Source organism: Tupaia chinensis, unplaced genomic scaffold, assembly GCF_000334495.1.
Source record: "Tupaia chinensis unplaced genomic scaffold, TupChi_1.0 Scaffold000057_1, whole genome shotgun sequence".
NCBI classification, from domain to species: domain Eukaryota; kingdom Metazoa; phylum Chordata; class Mammalia; order Scandentia; family Tupaiidae; genus Tupaia; species Tupaia belangeri.
This window is the reverse complement of record NW_006159515.1, coordinates 6,813,586-6,840,371: the sequence shown is the minus strand read 5'-3', so window position 1 is coordinate 6,840,371 and position 26,786 is coordinate 6,813,586. Positions and strand designations below refer to the sequence as shown.

The window sequence follows — 26,786 nt, the reverse complement described above, 5'->3', positions numbered from 1 at the left end:
CAGGGGTGGGAGCCGGTGGCGGGAGGCTGCGCCGTGCCAGGCGGGCCCCGGGCCCCAACTTAGCCCGCCACCCTTCGGGGCTCCCGCTCCTCTTCTTTCCCGCTTCCTCCCAGCCCAGCCTTCCAGGACTCCCCAACCCTAACCTGCTCCCTGTCGACCCCTGCTTCGCTCCTGCCCTCTCATCTCTCAAACCCTCTGCTCCCCCTTCCCCATCCCTGCCTTTTGAAATGTGTCCCGCCTTGTCGCTGCCTCTGCGCATACCCCCTTGTAGTCTTTTTCTCAGTCTTGTTCTAACATCAGAAGCTGGATTTCCCTCCTCCCCACCCCGTTTTTGTGAAGTTGCCTATAGGGTTTCTTTCTAAGCAGCTTCCACCTTACTCTGTTCTTCCTTCAGGCACATTTTCTGTGATCTTTAGAGATTTGTGGTTTCAACATAAATGGGATGAACTGAGACACCCGTTGTTTAACTGGGCCTATACCATATGTATAAGTCTTCAATTTCATTAGATCTAACCTGAATTTCTCCTTTTAAAAAAAAAAATCACTCTGGCTCTTGGCCTTAAAAACATAGCTGTGGCTATTTCCAAAGACATTATTTCTCATACACTGGAAGCTCATTGACCGAGAAGTGGTTAAGGCTTTTTGGGGGGTTCAAGAGAAGGTTGATGGTAGGATGTCAGTGTTGAGACTCCTGTGTATGTGAAATACTTCCAGGAAAGAAGAAAACTTCCCAGTATCTTTACGTGCGGTGTCAGAGCCTGCCTTCCAACTTGATTGATTATATAGGGAGTTCTTTGCAACTGTGTGATTGAAGATTTGTGTAAAATTTAGTGAAGGATGTTCAGCCAGATATTTTACTGAGTGAAAACACTTTACAGCTATTCAACTGAGGGGCAGGTCCTCTTCTGAACTCAAGGGCCTGAGGAGTTTCTGTAATTGTCTTAGAAACCACAGTGTTGTTAATACTTGTTTTGAGTAGATTGCAGATATGCTGTTTACACTTAGTGGTTTTATAAGTGAAGTAAATACACTGAGAATTCAGTTTTGTATGAAAAAGTACTTTCAACTGTTAGCTCTATTCTAATGACTTTAGTCATTTGACATACATGTAATACATGTTCAGAGTACAAATCCAAATAATACAGGTAGTTTTTTATTTCATTCCACAAAGGAACTGCCTTAAGCTTCTGCTGAATCTTCTCCTGAATCTTCCTTGAAAATATACTTCTAAAGGAATGTACATATACATCGTTTTTACCCTATTTTGGAACTTAGATTTTTTTTCATTCAGTATATTTTACATTGCCATATAAGAGATTTTTTTGAGCAGCTGTAGATTATGCATCATATAGATGGATATATTATGTGTATAGGTAACCTCCTATGAGTGGGTATTGAGGCTTCCAGTGTCTTGTTTTTAAGATAGTACTGTACATAGGGATACATACATACTTATTTACATACTTGGCCAGATTTATTTGTAGAGTATTTTAAAGTGTCCTTAGAAGTCATATGCATGCATTAGTTGCATTACTTTGCACTTTGGATACGATGCTGCTGTAAAACATTTTAGTGCTTTCAGCTACTTCTAGAGATAATTTTTCAACAAAATAAATTCTTAATCCCAACCCATGATAGAAATTTCCATGTTACAAAGCAGAACTGCATTGTAATTAGTAAGCTGGTTTAAGTCTCCCTCTTCCCTCCAATTGCTTAAGTCTCTATTGTCAGACCTAGTGGGGAATCTCTTCTATTGAACTAAATACCAGTGTCTGTTTTAGCTTGAATTCTGATTGGTTCCTGCTGTAAATCTTTTATCACTTACATCACTTTGGGGATAGTTAGCATTCAGCACATTTTCTCATAAAGAACAATTGGAAATAAGTACTGTTAATTCTCTTAGTCCCTTTATTCCTGATGAAAACATTCAGATACTGTGTTTTACTTTTCTTTGTATGTCCTGCAGATATACTAGTGGGTAAATTACTGTGATAACAAAATTTTCTTAATTTAACAAAAAAAAAATGTTTTTTCAGTAAACATTATGAGGAAGCTCCCTGGTGCTGTTTAATATTGCTCTAAGTGAGTCTGGAAATAGAGCTTCTTAGGAAATATTTGAGAAAAGAAATAGCTTCACATAAAAATAGCTTTATCTCCCCTTTCTTACCTCATGGAATAAGCCTTTTATAAGTAAACCAAATTCAGTACTAAATCTGATATAGCAAATATAGGAATATTTTCTATCAACTAAAAAACCAGCAAGGCCTTAGTAAATATCTTTGTAATTTACATAGTCACAATAAAATACTTAGTTGACACATAAATACCAAACTCTGTTGACTAAGGTGACTTGTTTTGTATTCAAATATGAAGTCATTGTACAATTAAAGGCTTTCTTTTTATCCAAACTGTTGAAGGGCTTTAAAATTCTAAAAAGTTTAAAACTTTTTCCATTTTATAAATCATTTGATAGGCTTTCTGTTTCGTTTCTCTTTTTAAAATCTTCAAGGATTTTGCTCTCTAACTTTACAAAAAGTGTTCTTATATTTGAAGAAATTATTTGATTGCCTTTAGGACCCACAGTTTAACAACATGAATGAACAGTTAAATAAATGATTTACATATAAAGTTGAGTATTCATGTTATTCATAAATAGACATTTTTATATTTTATTATTGACATGCTTGAATTTTATGTTCATATACCTCATTCCTCCTTGATTTTAGTATAGAACTTTATTGTAAGTTGAAGGAGAGTAATTTATTAAAAATATACTTGATTGTTAAGGAACCAAGGTGTTTTAACAACTTAAAGTTTCTGTCCTCTCATGTTTCCTCATACAAGGTAGGCTTGCCATAAATATGGATGAGTGAGATGAGTACATAATTAGCATTTCTCTTTTGTGGGCAGGGAAGAGGGAAGGAAAAAGCTTTACATTGTGTGATTATATAAGCGGAATAAATAGAACTGAAATTCTTTTGGCCTCAACACTGGTCACATTCATTGACCCTAACTAGACTCATTCTCCAAATAGTCTTAGAAACAGTCTTTGCATTACTGTATTCCAATGGGCTAGGTACTCTGGATACAAAGATAAGGAGATGCAGTCCTGCTTTTGTGGAACTTAGTCTGTTTAAGCTGATTTTGATTTTTTGCCCAGCCATTGTCCTTGACCATTATGGTATGGATATAGTACTATATTTAGCTCGTCACCATGGAACATGTCAGATGAGGAGAACTCTCTGTAAGGAGTCATATGTCACTCATACTAAACTCTCCCTCCATCAACTTCTAATTCATTATGGATTAGTGTTTAATATTTGACTTCATGTTTATAAGTCTCTATTAGAATTAGCATACTCAAGCCACCTGGAGTAGAGAGCCTTGATTTATAATGGATTTGTTGAGTGTGGTTAGCCTAATTGGGATTTTTTTTTTCCCCACAAACTTTAGATTTAGATCGCTGGAAATTTAGGTGTTAAATATGTGTAGCATCTGCATTATATCAGGGGTTAGGCTAGAAATAAAAAGATTTTTATTGTAATGTGAGAGACTGTGTTTGTGAGTATGTGTGTAGTGTTTTAGACACAATCTTACCATGTCAGGAAACTGCCAAGTAACTGAGACTACAGGCACATGCCACCTTGCCAGCTTTTAGGGTGGGCTAAAAATCAAACCCAGGCCTCCCTTGTGGCCTCACCTGCTGAGTACTAGCACCAACCCGTGTGTGCTACTGCAGTTGGGTGGGCCAAGAGATTTTTTTTTTTTTAATGAGAAAGTTATATTAAATTGGTATCTTAGTTGCTTGGTAAAAATGAAGAAATCTCAAGATACTTACCAATTTTTCAGTCAGCTTGTGAATATCTTTACATAAATCATCTCTTTTGTGGACGGATAATTCAGACCATGATCTTAGCTATGAACACTTTTCAGCACAATTTTCAGCATTGATATGATCCTGTGTGCTTTTTATTAGGGTTGAACTCGAGGTTATCAGAAGATCTTAAATTTTCCTTTCCTCCAAATTTATTCTTCCTCCAGACTGAGATTGGTTCAAGAAGTCTGAAAATCAGGTAGTACTGCATAAATAGGGCTGATTATTTAATGAGGTAAGCTCTCAGGAATGAAACCCAGAGCCTTCTGGTGCCACGAGAGAATTTGAGGAAGGTTGGCCTTAGAAGGTCAGTCTGTCTTTTTGTCTGTGATCTTGTAAAGTCATCTAACTTTTAAGTCTGTCTTTATCTGCCAGTACATCAGGGGTGCTCTTGGAATACTTCAAAGGTATAAGATAGATGTGGGTTCAGAGTTGCTTTGTTTTCTTCCCTTCTCACCTCTGTCCAGAGAAAGCAAGTAGATTATAGAGGTATGGTCATAATTAGAGTTCAAGGCAAGCTCTTTTAAGTTTGCACTGTTGAGAAATCAATGTTAACTACATTACACCTCAAAGTGGATAGATGAGAGTGTATTTATTTTTATTTATTAAGATGCTTCTTAAGGAAAACAGTTCCAAGTGTATTTAAATGGATTTCTTGCCATAGCAGAAGACCATCATTGTTGGAATTTTTGTACATAAATCAACGCATATACTTCTCAACTTCCTTTGCTGACAAAATATAGTTGGGTCTCATTTCTTGATCCATTCTATCTGTATTAATTGGTATAAACTTGTATTGCTAACCAATTTCTTCTTCTTTTACATTATTATCAGAAAAGAGTCACAAAACCTTTTCCTGAAATACCTGAAAATAATAATAGTCTTCTGACCATACTAATTTATGTATATATTAAATTTAGTGTAATACTTGAAAGATAGTATTATGTAAAAAATGTGAATAGTTTGTTTTTCTCTCTCTGACTTGCTTCATCTGAGGTTTGTATGTCAGTGGTTGTGTTAGTAATGTAATTTGACCCAATTCTACATTATCCTACCTGGAAGTATTGACAAAACAAGTGGTTTGCCCTGCTACAGAGTGCTACTTTAGGGAGCACTTTATTTTGTGTGGTAGCTCAAGTCCCATTTGACCATTTTTTGACCTCCAGGACCTTGAGTTTTGTGTAGGGAGCAGAAGTTGGGAAAATATGAGCAACATTAGCAACATCTACTTGAGAGATATAGGTAGAAAGAAGCTTGGTAAGTAACTCTTTGGACATCCTTTCATTCCTAACCTATCTGAAGTATCTTGCATGTCACAGAAGAAAATGTTACCACCAGACCTAGACTAAATGACTTCTCAGGCCTTCTCCGATCTTTTTTACTCTTTCGTTTCTTTCACTGGAAACTCATGAAGTTTTCTAACATTGTATCCTAACATTTAATTTTTTATTCCACGTAGGAAACCTATGAAAATATTCCAGGCCAGTCAAAGATCACATTCCTTTTACAAGCCATCAGAAATACAACAGCTGCTGAGGAGGTACTACCTTAACGTTTGAGAATATTACATTCTCAGAAAACAAGTTTACGGTATCAGTTGATGGTACAGTGAATGATGAAAAGTATTGCATGACTTTACTAGAACTTTGAACTTAGTACTTGTTAAAAGCTACTGAAGAGTTTCCATTTTTCCATGCAGGATATGCCCAGGGTGGAGAAAAGTTGTTGGTTTTGTAAATATTAATAGTTAAATTGATTTCTGCCACTATAAAATTTTCTTTTCAACAATTCTAAAGGAATAAATTCATTCAATGTTTTAATGTACTACCAAATGTTTTGAAAAAATACTTTTTGTCTTTTAGTTTGCTACAGAGCGCATACACTCACCAGAGAGAGAGAAAGTGAGAAAAGCATCCTCCAGGGAGGATGGCCATACCGCAATCCATTCTCCTCTCGGGATTTTGGGTACAAGCGCCCACCATGTATTTCAAACCACCAGGTTTGGGACTTGAACCACATGTGGAATCCAGCAGCTTCACCACCACGCCACCTGGCTGGCCCTCTAGAATCTTTTTAAATCATGGTTTTTAGGGAATTACTTTGTTATTGTACCAAGTTCAGATTCACATTAATTTCCAGATTCTTTTTTCCTCTAGTAAAACAGTACTTTTCCAGAGTTTTATAAATTACTACTTTCTTATGCATTTATTAACTATTTCTCTTTTTTCCTTTCCATCAAGTAGTATTATAATAAGTAGCGAATGTCATTGAATATCTATTTACTTTGGAAAAGGTTTCAAAATACTCAAATAAAGAAAAATTAACACTACCTATGAAACAGCATTTAAAGTTCATAGAATAAAATAGCTTTGCTGATAGTCATACTTATATATATTAAATGCTTACATGAGGGTTCTTCAGCTCATAGAAAATGTGTATTATGAAAAAAATACAAATTTATTTCAAATTTATTTATTTATTAGAGAGGGGAACAGATAACACCCCACCAAGTTCCTTGATGCCAAAGTTTACCCCCCAACCCCAGGAAGCCCCAGTCATGGGCATACATAATGCCTGACGCACTCACAGAGGTCTCCTGACAAAAACCCAGAACTCTTCCATGTGGGTCAGCCTCACAGAGCATCGTTATTTCACCACTGTGCCACCCTGTAGTCAGCTATTTGGGATCCAACTCCGTTAATCACTAGGCTACCAGGCCAGTTGTCCCCAGGAAATTTTTGAAGTACCTGGTAATAATACTTGTCAGAAATGCTGTCATACTAAACTTCTACATAGTGTTTTACCTGACTTTTAGTCAATCACCTTAGATAGGCAATTTTCTGTTCTCTCATAGCACTTACAAAGCAGTATAAAAATACTCCAGTTTTTTTAAAATAGATGACAGGAGATACTTATTGGCTTTGTAACATGTTTTTTCCTGTAACTCAAAATGGATGTCGAATGTGAAGAAACATATAAAGTAACTTCTATCACTAAAAACAGATGGCTATTTTAATTCTTAAAGATTTATGCAAGCTAGCTGCTAAACAAATTTTAAAGCCAAGACTAATGTGAACATTACTGAATTTTGTTCTTAAAAACTTGTATTAAATTTGTTTTAGAAATTAGGTGATGATTGCAATTTTGCCTCAGCATCATGTTTGTAGCTTCATAGTCTCCAGTATATGTGTGAAAAGAATTGCACATAATTTTTTTTAACCACTTGTATAAGAATTTTAACCACTTTGGATTCTTTAAAAAGTATGTTAAATTTTTTGAAGCTTGCCACCTACCATAGGTTATTCAATAAAAAGATAATCTCAGTAAAAGTTAATGAAGAGGGGGGAATAGCTGATTTTATTTGTATGGGCTGACTTTTTGGTTGGTCACGTCTCGAAGTAAAGTAATTATAGTGATAGTGAGCAGCAGCCTAGAAAAAACAAGAGCAGAAAAGAGTAGGTTCAGCATTCTCAATGGCTTATTGGTTTGAGAGGTTAAAATTCTAGAACAGTATGTGTCTCTGTTTTCCTCTTAATAACCTGTTAATACTAGGGGTCTTCATAAAGTTTGTGTAAAATGTGTTTTAAGAAAATCTACACATTGATTACAGAATCTTTTGCGCCTAAGAATAAACTTGTATTTCCTTTTTTCCACAAACTTTTTGAAGTCACCTCTTGCAGAAAATGCCAAACTTAAATCAATCCCACATGTATCAAAACAGGAATCCAAGAATATCACCTTGAGATTCATTAGCACTTTTTAGGTGTGGGAACATGAAATGGTTGTTTGCATAAAAGAGACAAATAAATGTCAGGTATACTATAGCCAGACTCTGCTGGGAGCCTACCGCTAGGCAGGAATGGCCCTTCATATAAGAACCAGGTAGAAAGATAGGAAAAGAGCATTATGGGGTTTACAGTTCATTTGAAGATTTCTCTTTTCCCTAAAGAAAATGAAAAATAAAAATGGAAGACAAGTTTATCAATACTAAGATGTATGTTTCTATTTGAATTCTAATATATTTTGGGATTTTTCTTAACGATAAATAAAAATGGCTTATTGCATGGGTTGGTTCTATACAGTAGACTTAATTAGAAAGAATTTTATGTTTTACATTTTTTTATTTATTCATTCATTTATTTTAATTTGACCAGAGAGAGGCAGAGAGAGAGAGAAAGCAAGGCACTAGGTCCAGGACTCGAACTGTGGTCAGCCATGTGGGAGTGCCCAGCACCTTAACCACCACGCCACCTGCTGGGCCCCATGTTTTACTTTTTTTTCTTTTCTTTTTTCTTTTTTTATAAAAATCTAACAGTGCTTTTGAAATGAATTATGAAAACAGAACAATGGACTACATCAATGGCAGAGTGAATCTAGTTTATTGGAAATACCTTGTCTAATAAGATGTCAAGTTCTTAATAGTGTTATTGTCTATTTATAGGCTAGACAAATGGCTGCCGTTCTCCTAAGACGTCTTTTGTCCTCTGCATTTGATGAAGTCTATCCAACTCTTCCTTCTGATGTTCAGACTGCTATCAAGAGTGAACTACTAATGATTATTCAGATGGAAACACAATCTAGCATGAGGAAAAAAATTTGCGACATTGCTGCAGAACTGGCCAGGAATTTAATAGGTGTGTATACAAGTACACTTACTGTGTTACAGACAAAATGAGTATCTTTTGCTAGCAGGCACTTGTGCTCACCAAAGAGAGACAGAATGAGGTGAAGAGGAGAAAGCCTCCCCCATGTAGAATGGTCATGCCATAATCCCTTCTCCATTTCTCCTCCCTGTCAGGATTTAGGACCTGCACACACACTCACCTGATGTGTTTCTCAAACCTCCACTTGTGGGACTCAAAACCATGTAGTAGGTTGTGTGGGATCCAGCTACTCTAACCACCAAATCTCAGAACTAACCCTGTAATTTTTTTAAAGGGATTTTATAGGTGTGGTTGTAAGTGTAGTTTATTTAAATGGCATTTTTCATAGTTGGAAAGAATGCCTGATGAAGATAAGAGCTAAATGAAAGAGCATTGTGAGTTGTGTTTAATACATGAAGACAATTTAATCTCATCAATGAGAAATGCAGAAGTTCTTGTTCCATTCAGCTAACAGATTGTCATCTTTTCTGATAATAGGCAATTTTTAGAAACTAATAGGGCCTGGGCCCGATTTTTATATTTTAAATACATGAGTTCAGAATACGTTGGAACTTTCATCTTGAATATTTTTCATTTAGAAAATTCTGTTTCAAGTGTGCAGGTAAGTATTTTTACAAGTGACATTGTTTCTCATTCAGAATCACTTTTTAGCAGAAATATTTCCCAAATAATTCAAAGTTCTCTCTGATCAACTTAAAAAAAAAAAAAAAAAGCTGTTGGTCCCCCCCTCAGAGCGAGTTCTAGCTCTATTATTGGCTATTGTGACATTGGATAAATTTCTATATATTTCTAAACCTTGTCTGCAAAATAAAAAGCTGTGGGTTGGGACTAGCAAATGGCATAATGATTACGTCTCTGGACCCCCACGTAGTTGACCACAGCATGAGTCCGGAACCCAGTAGCTTAAAACTCATGTCGGGCGTGTGTGTGTCCAGGCCTAAAATCCCAAGACAAGAATGGAAGAAAAGGGATTTCGGTGTGGCCATCCCCCCTGGGGAGGAGACTTCTTGCTTTCTATCTGTCTGTCTCTCTGGTGAGTGCACATATCCTGTAATAAAAATCTCTCTCTTAAAAAAAAAAAAAAAAAGCTGTGGGTCCCCCCCCTCAGAGCATCATTTTATGTTGAAGGGACAGGTTAAGGTTGTTTTCGTTTCATTCGTGTGCTGTCAAGTAAGCAGTACACACTTCTCATCTCACAAAAGTTCGGCAAAAGTTGGGGAAATTTTATAAGAAAAAGTATAATTCATCTATGATTTCTACAACTCTTAACATGTTTGTCACATATCTAGTGAGTCCTAAGTGGCATAGTGGTTATTCATTTTTATTACAAAGTAACATCTCTCCTTTTATATTTTGTGAAAAAATAAATACTATGGGCCTGTTGTGTAACCAAAACTATGCCCTGCAGTGCTGGACCCTCCTGGGGAAGTTTGAGGTTCGCATCCTGGGGTCTCCTTGTACGTGGCAGGTGCGAATCATCATGATTAGGCTAGCTAAGGCTGGGGTAGATCACACAGTAGAGACCCTGTTGGGAGTGCCTGTCTGTCTCACAGAAAAAAATATTTTTATTTAAAAAATTAGTAAACACATTCACAACTTCTTATGGTATTTAAAACTGCACAGTAAGAATGTCCTGTCTGGGTCCTAGGAGTCCCCACTCTAGATTATTTTGGTTTTAGCACTTTACAGCCAAATAATAAGCTTTGCTTACTTTTTAAACTCAATAATAATAGTGTATGTGAAGGATTCACCCAAGTATTGTACTGCCCTGTCCAAATTCCACTCCTTAGAAAAAACCACAGCTAATATCTGTGTTTATGTAACCCAGATACAGTTTTTTGTAAGATTATGATGCCATTTTTTTTGGCTCAGGGACTTAATTTTATTGGAATTTTAAAAATACAGAGCAGGAGACATTTTTCATTACTACATATTTTCAGTGAGGCATAGGAAATAGAGAAAGATTTGCCCTTAATATTTTGAAGTTTGAGTTACACACTTTAAGCCTGGATTTCTTTACTTTTAGATGAGGATGGCAACAACCAGTGGCCTGAAGGTTTGAAGTTCCTTTTTGATTCAGTCAGCTCTCAAAATATGGGATTGCGGGAAGCTGCCCTTCACATTTTCTGGTAAATGCTTTTTTAGAGTTTTTCTGAAAAATTTACTGCCATGAATGCCCAAAACATGTTTTAACTGCTGTTAGACTAATTTTAACTTTTTAGATTAATATAAAATACCTTTAGATAAGTTTTATATTAGTATTTGTGTTGAAAGCAAAATTTTTGTTAGAATCTTCTCATTTTGCATTATCTTTTTTTAATATATATAAAGATGGTCTATAATTTTCTTTGTTTTATGATTCTGAAAATATTCTGAGTTTCCTCTCCTTTATTTGGAGATTAGCACAGTACCAAGTGTGGCTTTTAGAAAACAACTTTAATAGTGGTATCTTGAAGAAGAGAAGAAGAATGCTGATGCCTGTTATGTTTTGGGGGTCTTCTGTGACCAACCTTCATATCATTCTAATAAACTTCTGTATATCCATAAGCAGATGGTTCAAGTTTAGAACTAAGTGATTATTTTTTTTGCCTTACTATGTGTTACATAGTTTCCTTTTGCTTTTGAGAATTTTTTAGTATGTTGGATTTGTAACTTTTCAAAGACTATACACATTTTAGACATACCTTTTCTACTTCAATTATCAAATGTATGTTGCTTATATCAATAGTCCAGATTAGAGAATTAAATAAAGCCTTCAATTTAATTGTTTACTGAATTTAAAGTAGGACAAAACTCGGATTACTTGGGTCACCAAACCTATGAGCAGATGGTCAGAAACTGTTGTTACTACAGTTACCACCTGAAACCCTGTGGTTGCTCTTGTCCCATCTTTCATTCTGGGCAGCTTCTGGCTAAGACAGGGTGATAAGGATAAAGCATGGGATTGGTGTACTGAGGAGCCCCTATTACCAGCCTAAACATCACAGGAGGTCTGTTTTCTCTCACTCGACCCTGAAAGAGAATTTCTTAGAGAATTGTTAGGTGTTACTTAGTCTAAGGAATATTACATACTCTTGAGTCAAGTAAATAGTCACATTTTACCAAAATATGATGTGGCTTTTAAACAATGCTTTGAATCATTTTTTAGGAATTTTCCTGGGATTTTTGGCAACCAACAGCAACACTATTTAGATGTCATCAAGCGGATGTTAGTTCAGTGTATGCAGGATCAGGAACATCCTTCGGTAAATAACTTCAATTTCATTATTAACACTTATTTTACTCTAATGTGTGAAGAAATTTAATGCATTAGGAAATTGTACATTTATACTTTAAAATACTAATTTTATTGATAAGGAAAAATTGCATCTTGAGTAAGAAAACATGGGCTTGCATCCCTTCATGTTTGACACATCTTTCCTCTTTTCATTTCAGATCAGGACATTATCTGCCAGAGCTACAGCTGCATTTATACTTGCAAATGAGCATAACGTTACTCTGTTCAAACATTTTGCAGACTTGTTACCCGGGTTCTTACAGGTAAGAAAGCAGTATAGAAACAATCATAATTACATCCTATATCGGTTTGCATTGATGTACACACTCATCACAGTTCTATAGTGCATTCATTCAATAAATATTTATTGCCTCATGCGCTGGCACTACAGACGCAATGTTGAACAAAACATGCAGACTTCTCTCCTTATCGAGCTTGCATTTACTGCTTTTGACCTTGTTGTTCTGTCCACATTGGACTGTAGAGTCCCTACTCTTAACCGCAGGGGCTGTACCAGTTTGTATTGTCAAATAAGTAGTTTGTGATTATTCACATGATTAGTTCCTAAAGAAAAGTTACTGTTTTAAGGATACCTTCTGCCTTTTTCTAAAAACAAAACTAGATTGGACAAATTAATTATTCTCAACTTTGTCAGACTTCAAACCTTCTTTTTGTGACAAATATTTTGTAACTTCCCATATATACTATGTTACCTATGAAGTACATAGGTAATATAACTCACGCACAGTTTTTAAAAAATTATTAGTGATCCTAACTATTAATAAACACAGAAGAAATAAAAGGTAATTTATAAAACATATTTTTCTGTAAATAAATGTTTGGACATGGCTACACTAGAAGCCTTAGTAGATGAGGTTATTCCTAAGTGGACTGAATATATGGAATAGCTAAAACTGGACCAATAGAGAGTGTATAATTGGCAAGTCACACATCACAATCACCATTACCATTGGCAATAAGATTCTTAAAATGATAAAGTTCTGGATAAATCTATTCTAGATTTATATAGTAGTTAAATTTCAGGAGATTGAAAGCATAGTACCAGGTAGTGGTACCATTAAAACCAGGCAGAAAATAGGTTGTGTGCTATGTTCTAGGTTCAGATCATTATAAAGAGGTTTTCCACTTTTTCAGATGTCTGGTATCGATGATCATGTGAGATGAGATCATATAAGTCCCTCATAAGCATTTGTGTTTCCAATACAAGACATGTAGTATCTCTGTCCTTTCCCCATCCACAGTCCGGTGTCAACCAAGAAATATCTCCTGGGAAAATAGCTTTCTCATTGAGAGTCACTGAGTTAGGATTTAAAGGAGCTAAAATGAAGGTTTTTAATGTGATAGGAAATTGTTAACAGAATTTACTGAAACTTTTCTCCCTAGGCAGTCACACTGGAAAAGATGGTTTAGGTTGGTGACAAAACCTTAACTGTAACATGCTATCGTTTTACTTGTTGATTGTGTAAAATCTTGAGTTATAGTTCTGACTAATAATCCCTAGTCTCAGAGAATTTTTTTAATCCAGAGATTTTTCTTCTTCTAGATTGAGAGTAAGTTAAAATGTTCAGCAGCACTTTTAGGGGTCGTTACTCTAAAATAAACCATGATATTGATAGATGTAAAATGCACACTGACATACCACATGGGCCAAATTTACATGAAAGAGAAGAATGGCTATACTGGACACTAAATGTACCAGGATCTCATATTTCCTGTGTGTATGAAAATGACTAGAACATGCATATACAAAGGACAGAGGAAAGGCATTTCTTCTCATTTAAAAAGGAATTTTGGGGGACCAGCAGTTGGCGTTATGACTATGTCACTGAATTCCCATGTAGTTGATCACAGTTCAAGTCCCAGACCTGGTGGCTTAAACTCACACCGGGCACATGTGTGTGCATGCCCAAGATCCCAAGAGGAGAATGAAGGAGAAGGGATTGTGGTGTGGCCATTTCCCTGAGGGGTGATTTCTTGCCCTCTGTCTCTCCGTCTCTTTCTGGCAAGCGCATGCCCCCTATAGCAAAAACCTTTTGCCCCACCCCCACCGCCCAAAAAAAATACTAAAGGAACTTCTTGACAGCCTTAAATTTTGTTGGGGTAATTATTATAGTTTTATTGTTTTTAATTTTGACTTAGACTTAAATATATTTTGTATGTTTCTAGTTAACATTCCTCAAAACAAAGGTGGACATGTGATTTAATTTAGGTAGACCCTTTACTGGTTTTTCATCATCCACTTACAAATGTTTTGTCTAATGAACATAGACATTATTTTCCTGTTTTCTGTGTTCTAGGCTGTAAACGACTCATGCTACCAGAATGACGATTCAGTCCTAAAATCCCTTGTTGAGATTGCAGATACTGTACCAAAGTATTTGCGTCCTCACTTGGAAGCAACTCTGCAGCTAAGTCTAAAGGTAAATTAAATACTTCAGCGGATACTCAGTTTATTATTTTCAAAGAATAAATATTAAATGGATACAAAATTGTCTTCCTTGTAGTTATGTGGAGACACTAGCCTCAATAATATGCAACGTCAGCTTGCCCTGGAAGTCATCGTGACCCTTTCTGAGACTGCAGCTGCTATGTTAAGAAAACATACCAATATTGTTGCACAGACTAGTAAGTTGAAAGCCTTCAAATAGTTAATGCGTGGTGTGGCAAAACTGGTGGAATAATTTGCTGAGGGTTCTGCAATTTCTCAGATTTGTTGAGAATACAATGAATTAGATTCAGAAGTAGATGAATGTGGGGAAATACATCTCCATATCTCCATACAAACATGCATGGACCCAACATTGTAGTTGTGCTTTTTGTTAAGGCTTTATAGATGATCTGAAGCATGATATGATGTTATTGAGTCATTAGGAAAGTCATGGTGCCTTTTTGCATAAAAAGTGTGTCATGATTTTTCCCACAGCCCAATAGGAGTAAAATTTCCTTAGTGGACTGTGACAGACTCCCATTATTTAGATATTACACATTGAGCAAAGTAAATAGAGTAAAAGGTATTTCAGGTGGGTTTATGGGGGCTACAGAAAGGCTGTGGAAAAAGGGATTGAAGTAAGAGTATATTAACTTTTACTTTTGGAGTAGAAATTTTGAGATCCATACATAGTTTTTTAAAGATAACTTTGAGAAAGAGAGAGACATCACATAACTTTTTTTTAATGCCATAGGGCATGTACAAGAGACAGTAAGTATATGCACCCTCCAGCAGGGCCTGGTCACTTTGTAATTCTTTATTTCCCTCCATTACTCTGTCCTGTTGGGATTTTAGATAGGCACACACGTTCCCAGCATGTTTTCAAAGCTGCTGGGACCGGGATTCAAATCGAGGTCACCTCTGTGAGATCCAGCATCCTCTGCACTAAAGTACTGCACAGCAGGATCAACCCTTCAGATATCTTTAGCTGTCCAATTAAAATAGGGAACAAGAAGAGTATCCCTACTGTCGCTGTTTCTATTTTATGAACTCTTGCAGACAGTGCTTTAGAGACAGAAAAAAGTATAAATGATCGTCAACTTAAAAATTTTCAAGTTTACAATGAATTTATCAGGATATAGCCCTATCGTAAGTCAAGGAGCATCCATATAAGAATTGACAATGAAGCTGAATATTGCTTATTTGTAGTTGATGTGATAGTCTACACAGATTAGTAAGAATCAGCAGATAAGTTATTAGACCCAATCAAAGAATTCAGTGAGGTTATTACATACCAGAATATGAAAAATAATACCATTCCTATACCAATAATTATCACTTTAAAAACTTACTAGGGAAGAAAAAAATCTTACAGTAGCAGATATGACTTATAATACCTGGAAATGAATCCAAATATGTGCAAGACTAGTATGGAGAAAATTGAGTAAGAGTGAAAGACTCATAGATGAGAACTAAATGTCAGTTCTCCTCACAGTCTATAAAATTCTATCATTTCAGTCAAAATCAAATAGAATTGATCTTGAGATTCTTGTAGAAGAACATAGGACTTAAAATGGCCAAGACGATTTTAAGAAATAACGTGATTGCCTTGCATCAGCTGTGAGAACTCAGAATTGCAGACAGTAGATCAGGTAGAATGAAAGAGAGAGCATCCAGGAGCAGATCTACTCACTCACTCAGAAAGATAGTTTACTTTACTTAAAAGATCATTCATCACAGATTATTGGGTCAACTGGTTATCGCTATGGAGAAAAAATATATCACAACCCCAGATATGCTATAAAAAGACCTCTGGGGTTGATGGAAGGCCTAAATATTATGGATGCATTTTACAAGTTTAAAGCTCAGTAGCAGAGAAGAATTTAAGACTATATCATGAGGGCCAACAGGTGGTATGGTGGTTAAGGTGCTGGACTTCCACACAGCCGATCACGGTTCAAGTCCCAGATCCAGTGGTACAAGAATCAAGCTAGGTGTGCCCAAATGGAGAAGGGATTACAGCATGGCCCTCTCCCCTGGAGGGTGATTTCTCACTTTTCTTTCTCAGTCTGTCCAGCCAATGCATACACCCTATGAGAGAAACATAAAAAAAATGCATCACGAGCCATAGATGCAAACATTGCTAAGTTAGCAAATAATTTTTTTTAAAATGACCAACTCAGTACTTCATAGGTGAAATTAAAAGAAAATCCACCACTGGGAGAAAATATTGCAGTGTATATTAACAAAGTTTTGGTGTCCACAAAATAGACAAAGACTGGGGCTGGCAAGTGGTGTGGTGGTTAAGGTGGCTGGATTCCCACGTGGCCGACCGCGGTTCACGTCCCAGACCAGGCAGCTTGCTTTCTCACTTTTTCTTTCTCTCTGTCTCTCTCTGGTCAACTTCAAAAAAATAAAATAAAATAATGGCAATGAATGAAATTAAATAATTTTTTAAAAAAAGAAATAGACAAAGACTAAGAATAAGGAATTCACAAGACTCCGAAATTCCTAATGAACACAGCTGAGTCTCAGTAAAAACAACCGTAACTAGGAAATGTAAGTTGTCAGAAAGTTTGACAATAGCAAGTATTGATGAAAGGAGTGGAGCTGAGAGGACTCCTAGTCTAGCTCTAAGTCATGGTACACAATGTTATATAGTAAGTCCTCTTCAACTGCCCTGGGTGCATAAGTAGGCAATCATTGTGGAGGGCAGTTTGAATTTTAGTAATACTGAAGATACCTACAACAATTTTATACACAGACTTGTCAAGAAGGAAACGTGTAGTAAAGCAGAACATCTTATGAATGGGAAAATGGAAACATTCAAAATATAAGTAAAATAGTGGGTAGTGTTTATATAATGAACTGCTATTAAGTAATTAAAATGAAATTCATGTGTTTTAAGGGAAAAAATTGTCAAAGGAACATAACAGTATGATTATTTACTATATTAAAAATAGAATCTTGAGGGAACCAGCAGTTGGCGTAATGGCTATGTCGCTGGACTCCCACATAGTCGACTGTGGTTCGCTTCCTGGACCCAGTGGCTTAAACTCACGTCGGGCGCGTGTGCGTGCGTGCCCAAGATCCCAAGAGGAGAATGAAGGAGAAGGGATTGCGGCGTGACCATCCCCCCGGGGGGTGATTTCTCACTTTCTGTCTCTATGTCTCTCTCTGTCTGTCTGGCGAGCGCACGCACCCTATAGCGAAAACCTCTCCCAAAAAAAAAAAATAGAATCTTGAGATAATGCTATAGTTTGTATGTTGATATAACAATCTATACAGTGTAAAAGTGGTTTGGGGAGGATGAACATTATGATGGTGCTTATTACTCTGGTGAGAACAGGAACATACAATAGCATTGGGAAGTTCATAGGTGGGTTTGGCTATTATCTTTAATATTTCTATCTAAAAAAATAAAATCTAAAGCACATATGGCAAAGATTAAAATACAGCAAACTGGATTCAGGGGACACAGAAAAATAATTATCTTGAGAGGCAAAGCAAGTCTTAAAGTTCTTTTTTTGGGAGGGTGGGGGGAGAGTTTTTGTTTTGGTTTGGTTTTTTTTTTTTGGAGAGATTTTCACTGTAGGGCGCGTGCGCTCACCAGACAGAGAGAGACATAGAGACAGAAAGCGAGAAATCACCCCCCAGGGGGGATGGTCACGCCGCAATCCCTTCTCCATTCTCCTCTCGGGATCTTGGGCACGCACGCACACGCGCCTGGCGTGAGTTTTAAGCCACCGGGTCCGGGACGTGAACCGCGGTCGACTACGTGGGAGTCCAGCGACATAGCCATTACGCTAACTGCTGGTTCTCTTGTTTTTTTGTGTTTTTGTTTTTGTTATGTGTTTTTGTTTTTTGTTTTTGTTTTGCTATAGGGCACGTGCGCTCACCAGAAAGACAGAGAAGAGATAGAAAGCACCCTCCAGGTGGGGTGGCCACACCACAATCCCTTATCCATTCTCCTCTCGGGATCTTGGGCACGCACTCACAGGTGCCTAGCATGGGTTTAAGCCACCAGGTCCGGTACTCAAACCATGGTCGACTACATGGGAGTGCAATGACATAGCCATTACGCTAACTGCTGGTCCCTAAAGTTCTTTTTTATAAATAGTGATATTGACAAAATAATAACACCAAAGTCTTTGGATATGAGGTAATTATTTGCTTTAGTTCCTCAGATGCTGGCAATGATGGTTGATCTGGAGGAGGATGAGGACTGGGCAAATGCTGATGAACTAGAAGATGATGATTTTGACAGGTAATCATGCAACAAATATTATGTAAAGGTCACTTACTGTGGTATAGATGCTCAGGGTGGCTTGAGAGCATTCAGACCCCAAGGTCCAGGTCTGTACCACTGTGTTCTGTAACCTAAAGTTAAATTTATAAGGTTGGAGTGTGGGACACTTCACCTTTCTGTTGTATGCACTTCTGTACTATGCTTTGTAAGTAGTCTTTATTTAGGGGGTATAATTTGTATTAGTAAAATGTATTTGTTCAATGAGTGTCCACAAAACGTACTTTAATAGTAAATAGATAATACATAAAACTACTTTGTAATCAGGAAAGATACCTACTGCAACAAACAAGGAAATTATATATGATTTTTTTGAAAAAAATGGTGACGTGGAATACAGCAAATAAAGTAGGTTCCTTAACTGTCTAAGTTGTTTCAAGTTCTTCTTTCTAATTTATGAATTTTTTTAATGTGCATAAATTAGCTTTATTGTAATAAATGCTTTCCATGTGTAAACCTCACTTAGAATAGTTGTTCCAGCAAAATTCCTGTGAAAAACACCATATTTTGTCAATCTAATGCAGTTTGACTTTAGGGTAGAGAGAATGTAGTGGTGGTGAGATTTGTCCAGTGTACTAGGTGACAGTGCCACTGGAATTGCTGTTGTACTTACTTATTTTGATTTAGGAACACAGATTCCTGTGGAAAAGTCAGCCAGAACCTAGTGTGTTTGCTGAGCAATAGTGATAGTACCTGTATATATATGAAACAGCATTTCAGAGCACTACCATTTTAATTTGCCTTTTTAGTAATCTCAAAGGTATATTAAACTGTATGAGAGGACTTTAAAAAATTGTAGGAAATTGGAAATAAGGTATCACTTTATTTTGGTACCAAAAATTTGAAATCTATGCATAGTTTTTTTTCATAATACACGTTTCATGATTTTTTTTTTTTGAGAGGTTTTTTTGCTATAGGGCGCATGCGCTCGCCAGAGAGACAGAAAGTGAGAAATCATACTCCATTGGGGATGGCCAGGCCACAGTTCCTTCTCCATTCTCTTGGGATCTTGGGCACGCACGCACACGTGCCTCGTGTGAATTTAAGCCACCGGGTCCAGGACTTGAGCCGTGATAAGCTACATGGGAGTTCAGCTACATGGGAGTTCAGCGACATAGCCATTACGTTAATTGCTGGTCCCTGAAGAGGTTTTTGCTGTAGGGCATGTGCGCTCAACAGAAAGACAGAGACAGAAAGCTTAGAAATCACCCGCCAGGGGAGATGGCCAGGCTCCAATCCTTCTGCTCTTGGGATCTTGGGCATGCACACACACACCTGGTGTGAGTTTGAGCCACCAGGTCCAGGACTCAAGCCACGCTCAACTAAATGGGAGTCCAGCGACATAGCCATTACACCAAGTGCTGGTCCCATGTTCCATGAATTTTTTAAATACTCCTTTTAGATGCAGAAACAGTAAAGATTGGGTGATCTGTGCAAGGTTACCCAGCTAGCTAGTGGAATGGGGCTTACTACCATTTCTTATTCTTGCTGCCAGTGTGTCAGACTGCCACTCTTTCTTAAAAAGAACAGACATTGGGAACCAGCAGTTAGCGTAATGGCTATGTCGCTGGACTCCCACGTAGTCGACCGCGGTTCGCGTCCCGGCCCGGTGGCTTAAAACTCACGCCGGGCGCGTGTGCGTGTGTGCCCAAGATCCCTAGAGGAGAATGGAGGAGAAGGGATTGCAGCGTGACCATCCCCCCGGGGGGTGATTTCTCGCTTTCTGTCTCTAATGTCTCTCTGTCTGTCTGGCGAGCGCACGCGCCCTATAGTGAAAATCTCTCCGAAAAAAAAAAAACAAAACATTCTTCCCTTCAAAAACTGGTGGTTGGTATAAGATACTATAACACATACTGGTAACAGTGATAAAAATATAAAGCACTTGATGTATAGGATATCTAGTACATTTTTGAAGCTTATTCCCATTATTAGCAATGACTCGTTTTTGCCTCTATACTGGTTTTTTTTTTTTTTTTTTGAGAGGTTTTTCGCTATAGGGCGCGTGTGCTCGCCAGACAGAGAGAGACATAGAGACAGAAAGCGAGAAATCACCCCCCAGGGGGGATGGTCATGCCGCAATCCCTTCTCCTCCATTCTCCTCTCAGGATCTTAGGCATGCACACACACGCGTCCGGCGTGAGTTTTAACCCACCGGGTCCGGGACGCATACTGCGATCGACTATGTGGGAGTCCAGCGACATAGCCATTACGCTAACTGCTGGTTCCCCCTCTATACTGTTTTGAAGTATGTGAAAGTAATCCTTCACTGGAAATTACCCAATGTGGCTGAAGAGATGTGCACAGTTAGATCCTGTTTCCTCTCTCTGGCTCAATTTCTGTAACAGTGTTAACCTGTCCTTTTATTTGCCCTGTAAACAACACTTAAGTTTATGCAGTTTAAGAAACTATTTATTTCTTCTGGACTACAAGAATAAAATTGTCTTACCTGTGAGTAAATAGGACATACTTTCAACATCAGATTTTTAAGGTTAGAAACCTGTTCTAAAGCTGTATATAGTTCCAACTTCATAGTATTGTCTTCACAGAGCAGCTGAAGATTATACACATGACACTCAGTTACTTATCTTGCAGTTGCAAGCTAGAATAAGTGTGCAAATTCCTTTATGTGCCACATGTCTTAGTTTTCAGTGTGCTTTTGCACCCCTCTAAAAGGTGATTAGACTCACAGTGGGAGGGGAGAATCACACTTTTAGAGCATCCCTTTCTGTTTTCTAAGTTCTGTCCATTGATAAGATCAAGGATAGATATGTAGGAAAAGAGGTACAAGGCTCTTTATCACTCTGCTTTTATTCTGTCTTGAACATGACAGACTATTTCTTTTTTTTGGAGAGGTTTTTTGTTTGTTTGTTTGTTTTTGCTATAGGGCACATGCACTCGCCAGACAGACAGAGAGAGACATAGAGACAGAAAGCAAGAAATCACCCCCCAGGGGGGATGGTCATGCCGCAATCCCTTCTCCTCTATTCTCCTCTCGGGATCTTGGACACGCACGCACACATGTCTGGCGTGAGTTTTAAGCCACTGGGTCCAGGACGCGAACCGCAGTCGACTACATGGGAATCCAGCGACATAGTAGATCCTGTTTCCTCTCTCTGGCTCAATTTCTGTAACAGTGTTAACCTGTCCTTTTATTTGCCCTGTAAACAACACTTAAGTTTATGCAGTTTAAGAAACTATTTATTTCTTCTGGACTACAAGAATAAAATTGTCTTACCTGTGAGTAAATAGGACATACTTTCAACATCAGATTTTTAAGGTTAGAAACCTGTTCTAAAGCTGTATATAGTTCCAACTTCATAGTATTGTCTTCACAGAGCAGCTGAAGATTATACACATGACACTCAGTTACTTATCTTGCAGTTGCAAGCTAGAATAAGTGTGCAAATTCCTTTATGTGCCACATGTCTTAGTTTTCAGTGTGCTTTTGCACCCCTCTAAAAGGTGATTAGACTCACAGTGGGAGGGGAGAATCACACTTTTAGAGCATCCCTTTCTGTTTTCTAAGTTCTGTCCATTGATAAGATCAAGGATAGATATGTAGGAAAAGAGGTACAAGGCTCTTTATCACTCTGCTTTTATTCTGTCTTGAACATGACAGACTATTTCTTTTTTTTGGAGAGGTTTTTTGTTTGTTTGTTTGTTTTTGCTATAGGGCACATGCACTCGCCAGACAGACAGAGAGAGACATAGAGACAGAAAGCAAGAAATCACCCCCCAGGGGGGATGGTCATGCCGCAATCCCTTCTCCTCTATTCTCCTCTCGGGATCTTGGACACGCACGCACACATGTCTGGCGTGAGTTTTAAGCCACTGGGTCCAGGACGCGAACCGCAGTCGACTACATGGGAATCCAGCGACATAGCCATTATGCTAACTGCTGGTTCCCATGACAGACTATTTCTGAGAATAGTTTTTAGCCAATGGGGTTAAGAAGGGAGTGTGATCTGGAAACAAAGTTAGACTTAACTTAATGAAACTATTGTGGATCATGATAAAGTTTTATTTTCCTTTTATTTTTTAACTGATTTTTTGTTTCCATGTTTATTTTAATTATTTTGTGAGAGAGAAGAAAGGCCCCCTTGATAGGGTCCCCCCACGCCACAGTTCTGTTTTCCCAGCCCCCCAGCTGGTAAGGATCCTGGTGTGTCTCAGCCCATCATTGGGTCATATGGCTTTCAGCACTGCAAATCAGCATGCTACTGCGCCGTTAATGGTAGGTTTAACCTACAACTTCAATACCACATTCAGAGGACTGCTAGAATGTTTTCTCCATCCTATTTTAACATGCTTAAAAAGTATGTACAGTGTATTTCTTACATACTGTATTTCAAACATGTTCAATACATTTTTTTCTATGTGTGTTTAGCAATGCAGTTGCTGGTGAGAGTGCTTTAGACCGAATGGCCTGTGGACTTGGTGGAAAGCTCGTTCTACCGATGATCAAGGAACACATTATGCAGATGCTTCAAAATCGTAAGCTATATGTCTCAATATTAGAACAGTAGAATGTGGCTTTCTAGATCTTATACTGCTAACAAATGTTTAGAGTATATTTAAAAATTGATCTTTGCCTTTTTATAGTATAATTCTTATATTCTGCTTTTACTGATAAAGTGCTATTTAATCATCTTCAAAATCATTCAGTCCTATACTACACTAGAGAATATTTTTTTTCACTACTAAGAATATCATTTTATTAACCCTATACAGAATCAGTATATAGGGAAAAAATATAAATTCTAATTAATAAATGTTTTTAAAAATTATTATTTTCCAAGTAAGGACTTTGTCCACTTCTAGCCACTTGAATGACATGTTTGTGGTATCTGATTGCTATTCTTTCATCTGTGGTTCCTTCCTGCAGCTGACTGGAAGTACCGGCACGCGGGATTGATGGCCTTATCTGCCATTGGCGAAGGTTGCCACCAGCAAATGGAAGGAATTCTAAATGAGATTGTAAATTTTGTTTTGCTTTTCCTTCAGGATCCTGTAAGTACTTATATTTGATTCAAAATTACTGTCTTAGTTGTGCATGGAAACCTGTTTCCTTTACTAATAAAATGGAACAAATTCCAGCATCCAAGAGTGAGGTATGCTGCCTGTAATGCCGTGGGACAGATGGCTACAGATTTTGCGCCTGGTTTTCAAAAGAAGTTCCATGAGAAAGTAAGAAACAAGTCCTCAGCACACAAGCCAGACTCTTAAGAAACGGGGTGGGCGTTAGGAACTCCGCTTATTTGACTTCCTGTCACAGGTGATTGCAGCCCTGCTTCAGACCATGGAAGACCAAGGCAACCAACGTGTGCAAGCCCATGCAGCCGCTGCTCTCATTAATTTCACTGAAGACTGTCCCAAATCGCTCCTGATTCCATACTTAGATAATTTGGTGAAACATCTGCATTCCATTATGGTACTTAAACTTCAAGAGGTTAGTTTTAAGATCTTTAAGCTCCCAATTTACAGATTGATGAGGGTTGATGTGATGACTGGAAAAGAGGGACTGTCGTTCAACATGGCCACAGAGTAGAAAGTAGAGACAAGAGGATGACATTCCAAGCCATTCAAAGTAGACTAACTCAGATTTATCCGAGCCCAGGCTGATAATGAAGTTAGGAAAGATGTGGCCTAAGTGTTAGATAAAAAGCAATGTATGGAAAAGCAGAAGGGGTTTTAACTTTGACTTATGTAAGGTCGAAAGAACCATTCTACATTCTTGAGTGCTACTGGAAATGATGATAATATGATTGTGGTGGATTGTGTGCATCATGAGGCATAAGCAAAAATAGAGATTTAAGGCAAAACCATCATGCAGTCATTGTCCAAAAAGCTTGAATGGAAATAATAGAAATTAGGGGGGAAGAGGTGATTCTAAAAGACATCTCCCATGATGTATTAACAGTTTCTTTCTGCTGCTTTGATTTTTATAAATGAAAGACAAATGAAAAGTGTTGACCATTTTTCTAACCATGGTGACAAAAATAGAAAAAATGTAGAAGACTTCATCTATTTTGCTTTGAATATGTTGAAGGTTTTTGTTTGTTTGTATTTTAGGTTGTTTTTTTTTTTTCCCAATTTGCCAGAGGGTGCATGTGCTCACTGGGGAGACAGGAAAAGTGAGAAAGTACTCCCTATGGTGGATAGTTATGCTCATTCTTTCTTCGTTTTTTCTTTCTTTTTCGGATTTTGGGCATGTTTTTCAAGCCTTCAGGTCCCAGACTCAAACCTTGTAGTCAGCCATGAGAGATCTAGCCACCTTAACTTCTGCACCACTGACTGGCAGACTTGTTGAATTTTTAAGATAAGGGCTGACTTGAACCTCTGTGATACTTTCTCATTATAACTAAGTTAGGGATGCAATCTGAAAGGAATCAAGTGGTGTCAGTACAGCAGTGCCAAGGTGCACTTAAGCAGAGCAAGGATTGAGGCCCAGTTTATTATTGAATATTGTGAAAATGTATTGCTACTATAAAAATGAATACTAAAGACATTACAAAATAAAAGACTTGTTTAACTATTGGGTTTTACAGACATAAACTTGCTATCAAATTGCTATAAAAGTTTCAAATACTCTCAGTTCCTATACTTAATTTATTATGGACCAATAACTTATAGTGCACAGATCACATTCGCATTACACTGGTGGTCTGTCGAAAGGCAAGTAGGAAAAGGAGAAATGTTATGTCTCAGGAGCCTAAGAACAGAGTTTCAAAGGCCTGAGTATTCATTGTTAGGTGACAGCAGACTAAGAATGGGATAAAAGAAACAGTAGGACTGAGCAAAGACAGGTAGGTACATTGATTGGTAAATCAGGAATAGGTGGATCCAATATGGCTCTCTAAGTAGGTTTGGGTAGAGCTATGTGTGAAGACAGTTTCTGTGTCCTCCTCTCTTCCCTAGAGGGGCAGTGTGCAGGTTTACTTTTTTAATACAGACTAAAGAAAGGAGAGCTACAATGGGAGGAAGAAAGTGTTCTTGAGCAAAAGTTGTGTGACGAGAGGGTAGCCCTAGTAGAGGAGGAAAGACATTCCATGAGTTCAAGGTCAAGATACACATTGAGCAAATGTCGAGGTACAGAATACAGAACAGGAAAACTTCCTCAAGAGATGATAGAATTTGTAATAGAAGGTGAAGAGTTCTGCTGCATGTGTGGTTGTAATTGATAAGGGGAGTGGAGAAAACACACAGTAGTTATGGACTGGTGTTCGCATGCCTCATAAGGAATTACTAGAAATACTGCCAGGTGACAGCATGGGCCTAGCCACACTAGGACCTAGCAAAGCGTTTGTTACTAGCCAGGTCATAGAGCGATGTGGGTCTGTGATGAAGAGACAAGGTTCGTCTCATAGTTTGACCAACATGGAGAACTGGGTGTAAGAGAACGCTAGCTCCTCGGTAGGACCTACTGGGGAGAGTTAGAAGATAAAGTAAGGGGCTAAAAAGGGAATTTCCTGCTTGGCACGGTAGGAAAGCACAAAATATGAAAGTACTCAGTGGAAATGAATGAGGAAACAAGAAGGGTAGGCATTAAGCTTGACTGACACGTTTTAAGAGGAGTCAAGATTTGTACTCAAGAACTATTCAAGAGCTAGCTGTGCTTTGAGATATAGCAAAAATGAGTACAGGCTTCTATGTTAATAAGGAAAAAAACCCTCATATCATTAGCTCAATATGGGTTCTTTTTATAGACGTTTTCTCCACAATCTAGTTTCTGCTTCTGGCCTCTTAGAGGTAGTCTCGGCTTGCTATCTCAGAAAAACATTCAAGAACTTGAAGGGATTAGTACATTTAAATAGTTCTTCCTATTTTTTCATCTAAGTGATATTTGTCTGTATATGTGACTTCTAGTTGATTCAGAAAGGCACCAAGCTAGTGTTGGAACAAGTCGTGACATCCATCGCATCAGTTGCAGATACTGCAGAAGAAAAGTTTGTCCCCTACTATGATTTATTTATGCCATCACTGAAGCACATTGTTGAGAATGCGGTTCAAAAGGAGCTCAGGCTTCTGAGAGGAAAAACTATTGAGTGCATCAGCCTCATTGGTCTGGCTGTTGGGAAGGAAAAGGTAAGTGATGGATTATTTAGTTACTGTATACCATTTGGCTATGCAGTTATTGAAGGTATTTTTCTTCTGTTAAATGGTTTTCTGGATGCTTATTTTCTTAACTTCATCTTACTCTCCTTTCACATTACTCC

The 26,786-nt window shown here is 37.7% G+C and overlaps 1 protein-coding gene across 1 annotated transcript in view; it reads left to right on the top strand.

The window, feature by feature from the left end:
- Positions 1-5,333: 5,333 nt before the first annotated feature.
- IPO5 (importin 5) overlaps positions 5,334-26,786 on the top strand; it is a 38,676-nt gene continuing 17,223 nt past the window's right edge. The window contains exons 1-13 of the mRNA XM_014592364.1: positions 5,334-5,414; positions 8,316-8,508; positions 10,565-10,667; positions 11,687-11,783; positions 11,974-12,078; positions 14,134-14,256; positions 14,341-14,461; positions 18,444-18,531; positions 22,958-23,064; positions 23,456-23,580; positions 23,668-23,757; positions 23,846-24,019; positions 26,437-26,655. Coding sequence (XP_014447850.1) covers positions 8,325-8,508; positions 10,565-10,667; positions 11,687-11,783; positions 11,974-12,078; positions 14,134-14,256; positions 14,341-14,461; positions 18,444-18,531; positions 22,958-23,064; positions 23,456-23,580; positions 23,668-23,757; positions 23,846-24,019; positions 26,437-26,655 — 1,536 coding nt within the window. The 5' untranslated portion in view covers positions 5,334-5,414; positions 8,316-8,324. The remainder of the gene's footprint in view (positions 5,415-8,315; positions 8,509-10,564; positions 10,668-11,686; positions 11,784-11,973; positions 12,079-14,133; positions 14,257-14,340; positions 14,462-18,443; positions 18,532-22,957; positions 23,065-23,455; positions 23,581-23,667; positions 23,758-23,845; positions 24,020-26,436; positions 26,656-26,786) is intronic.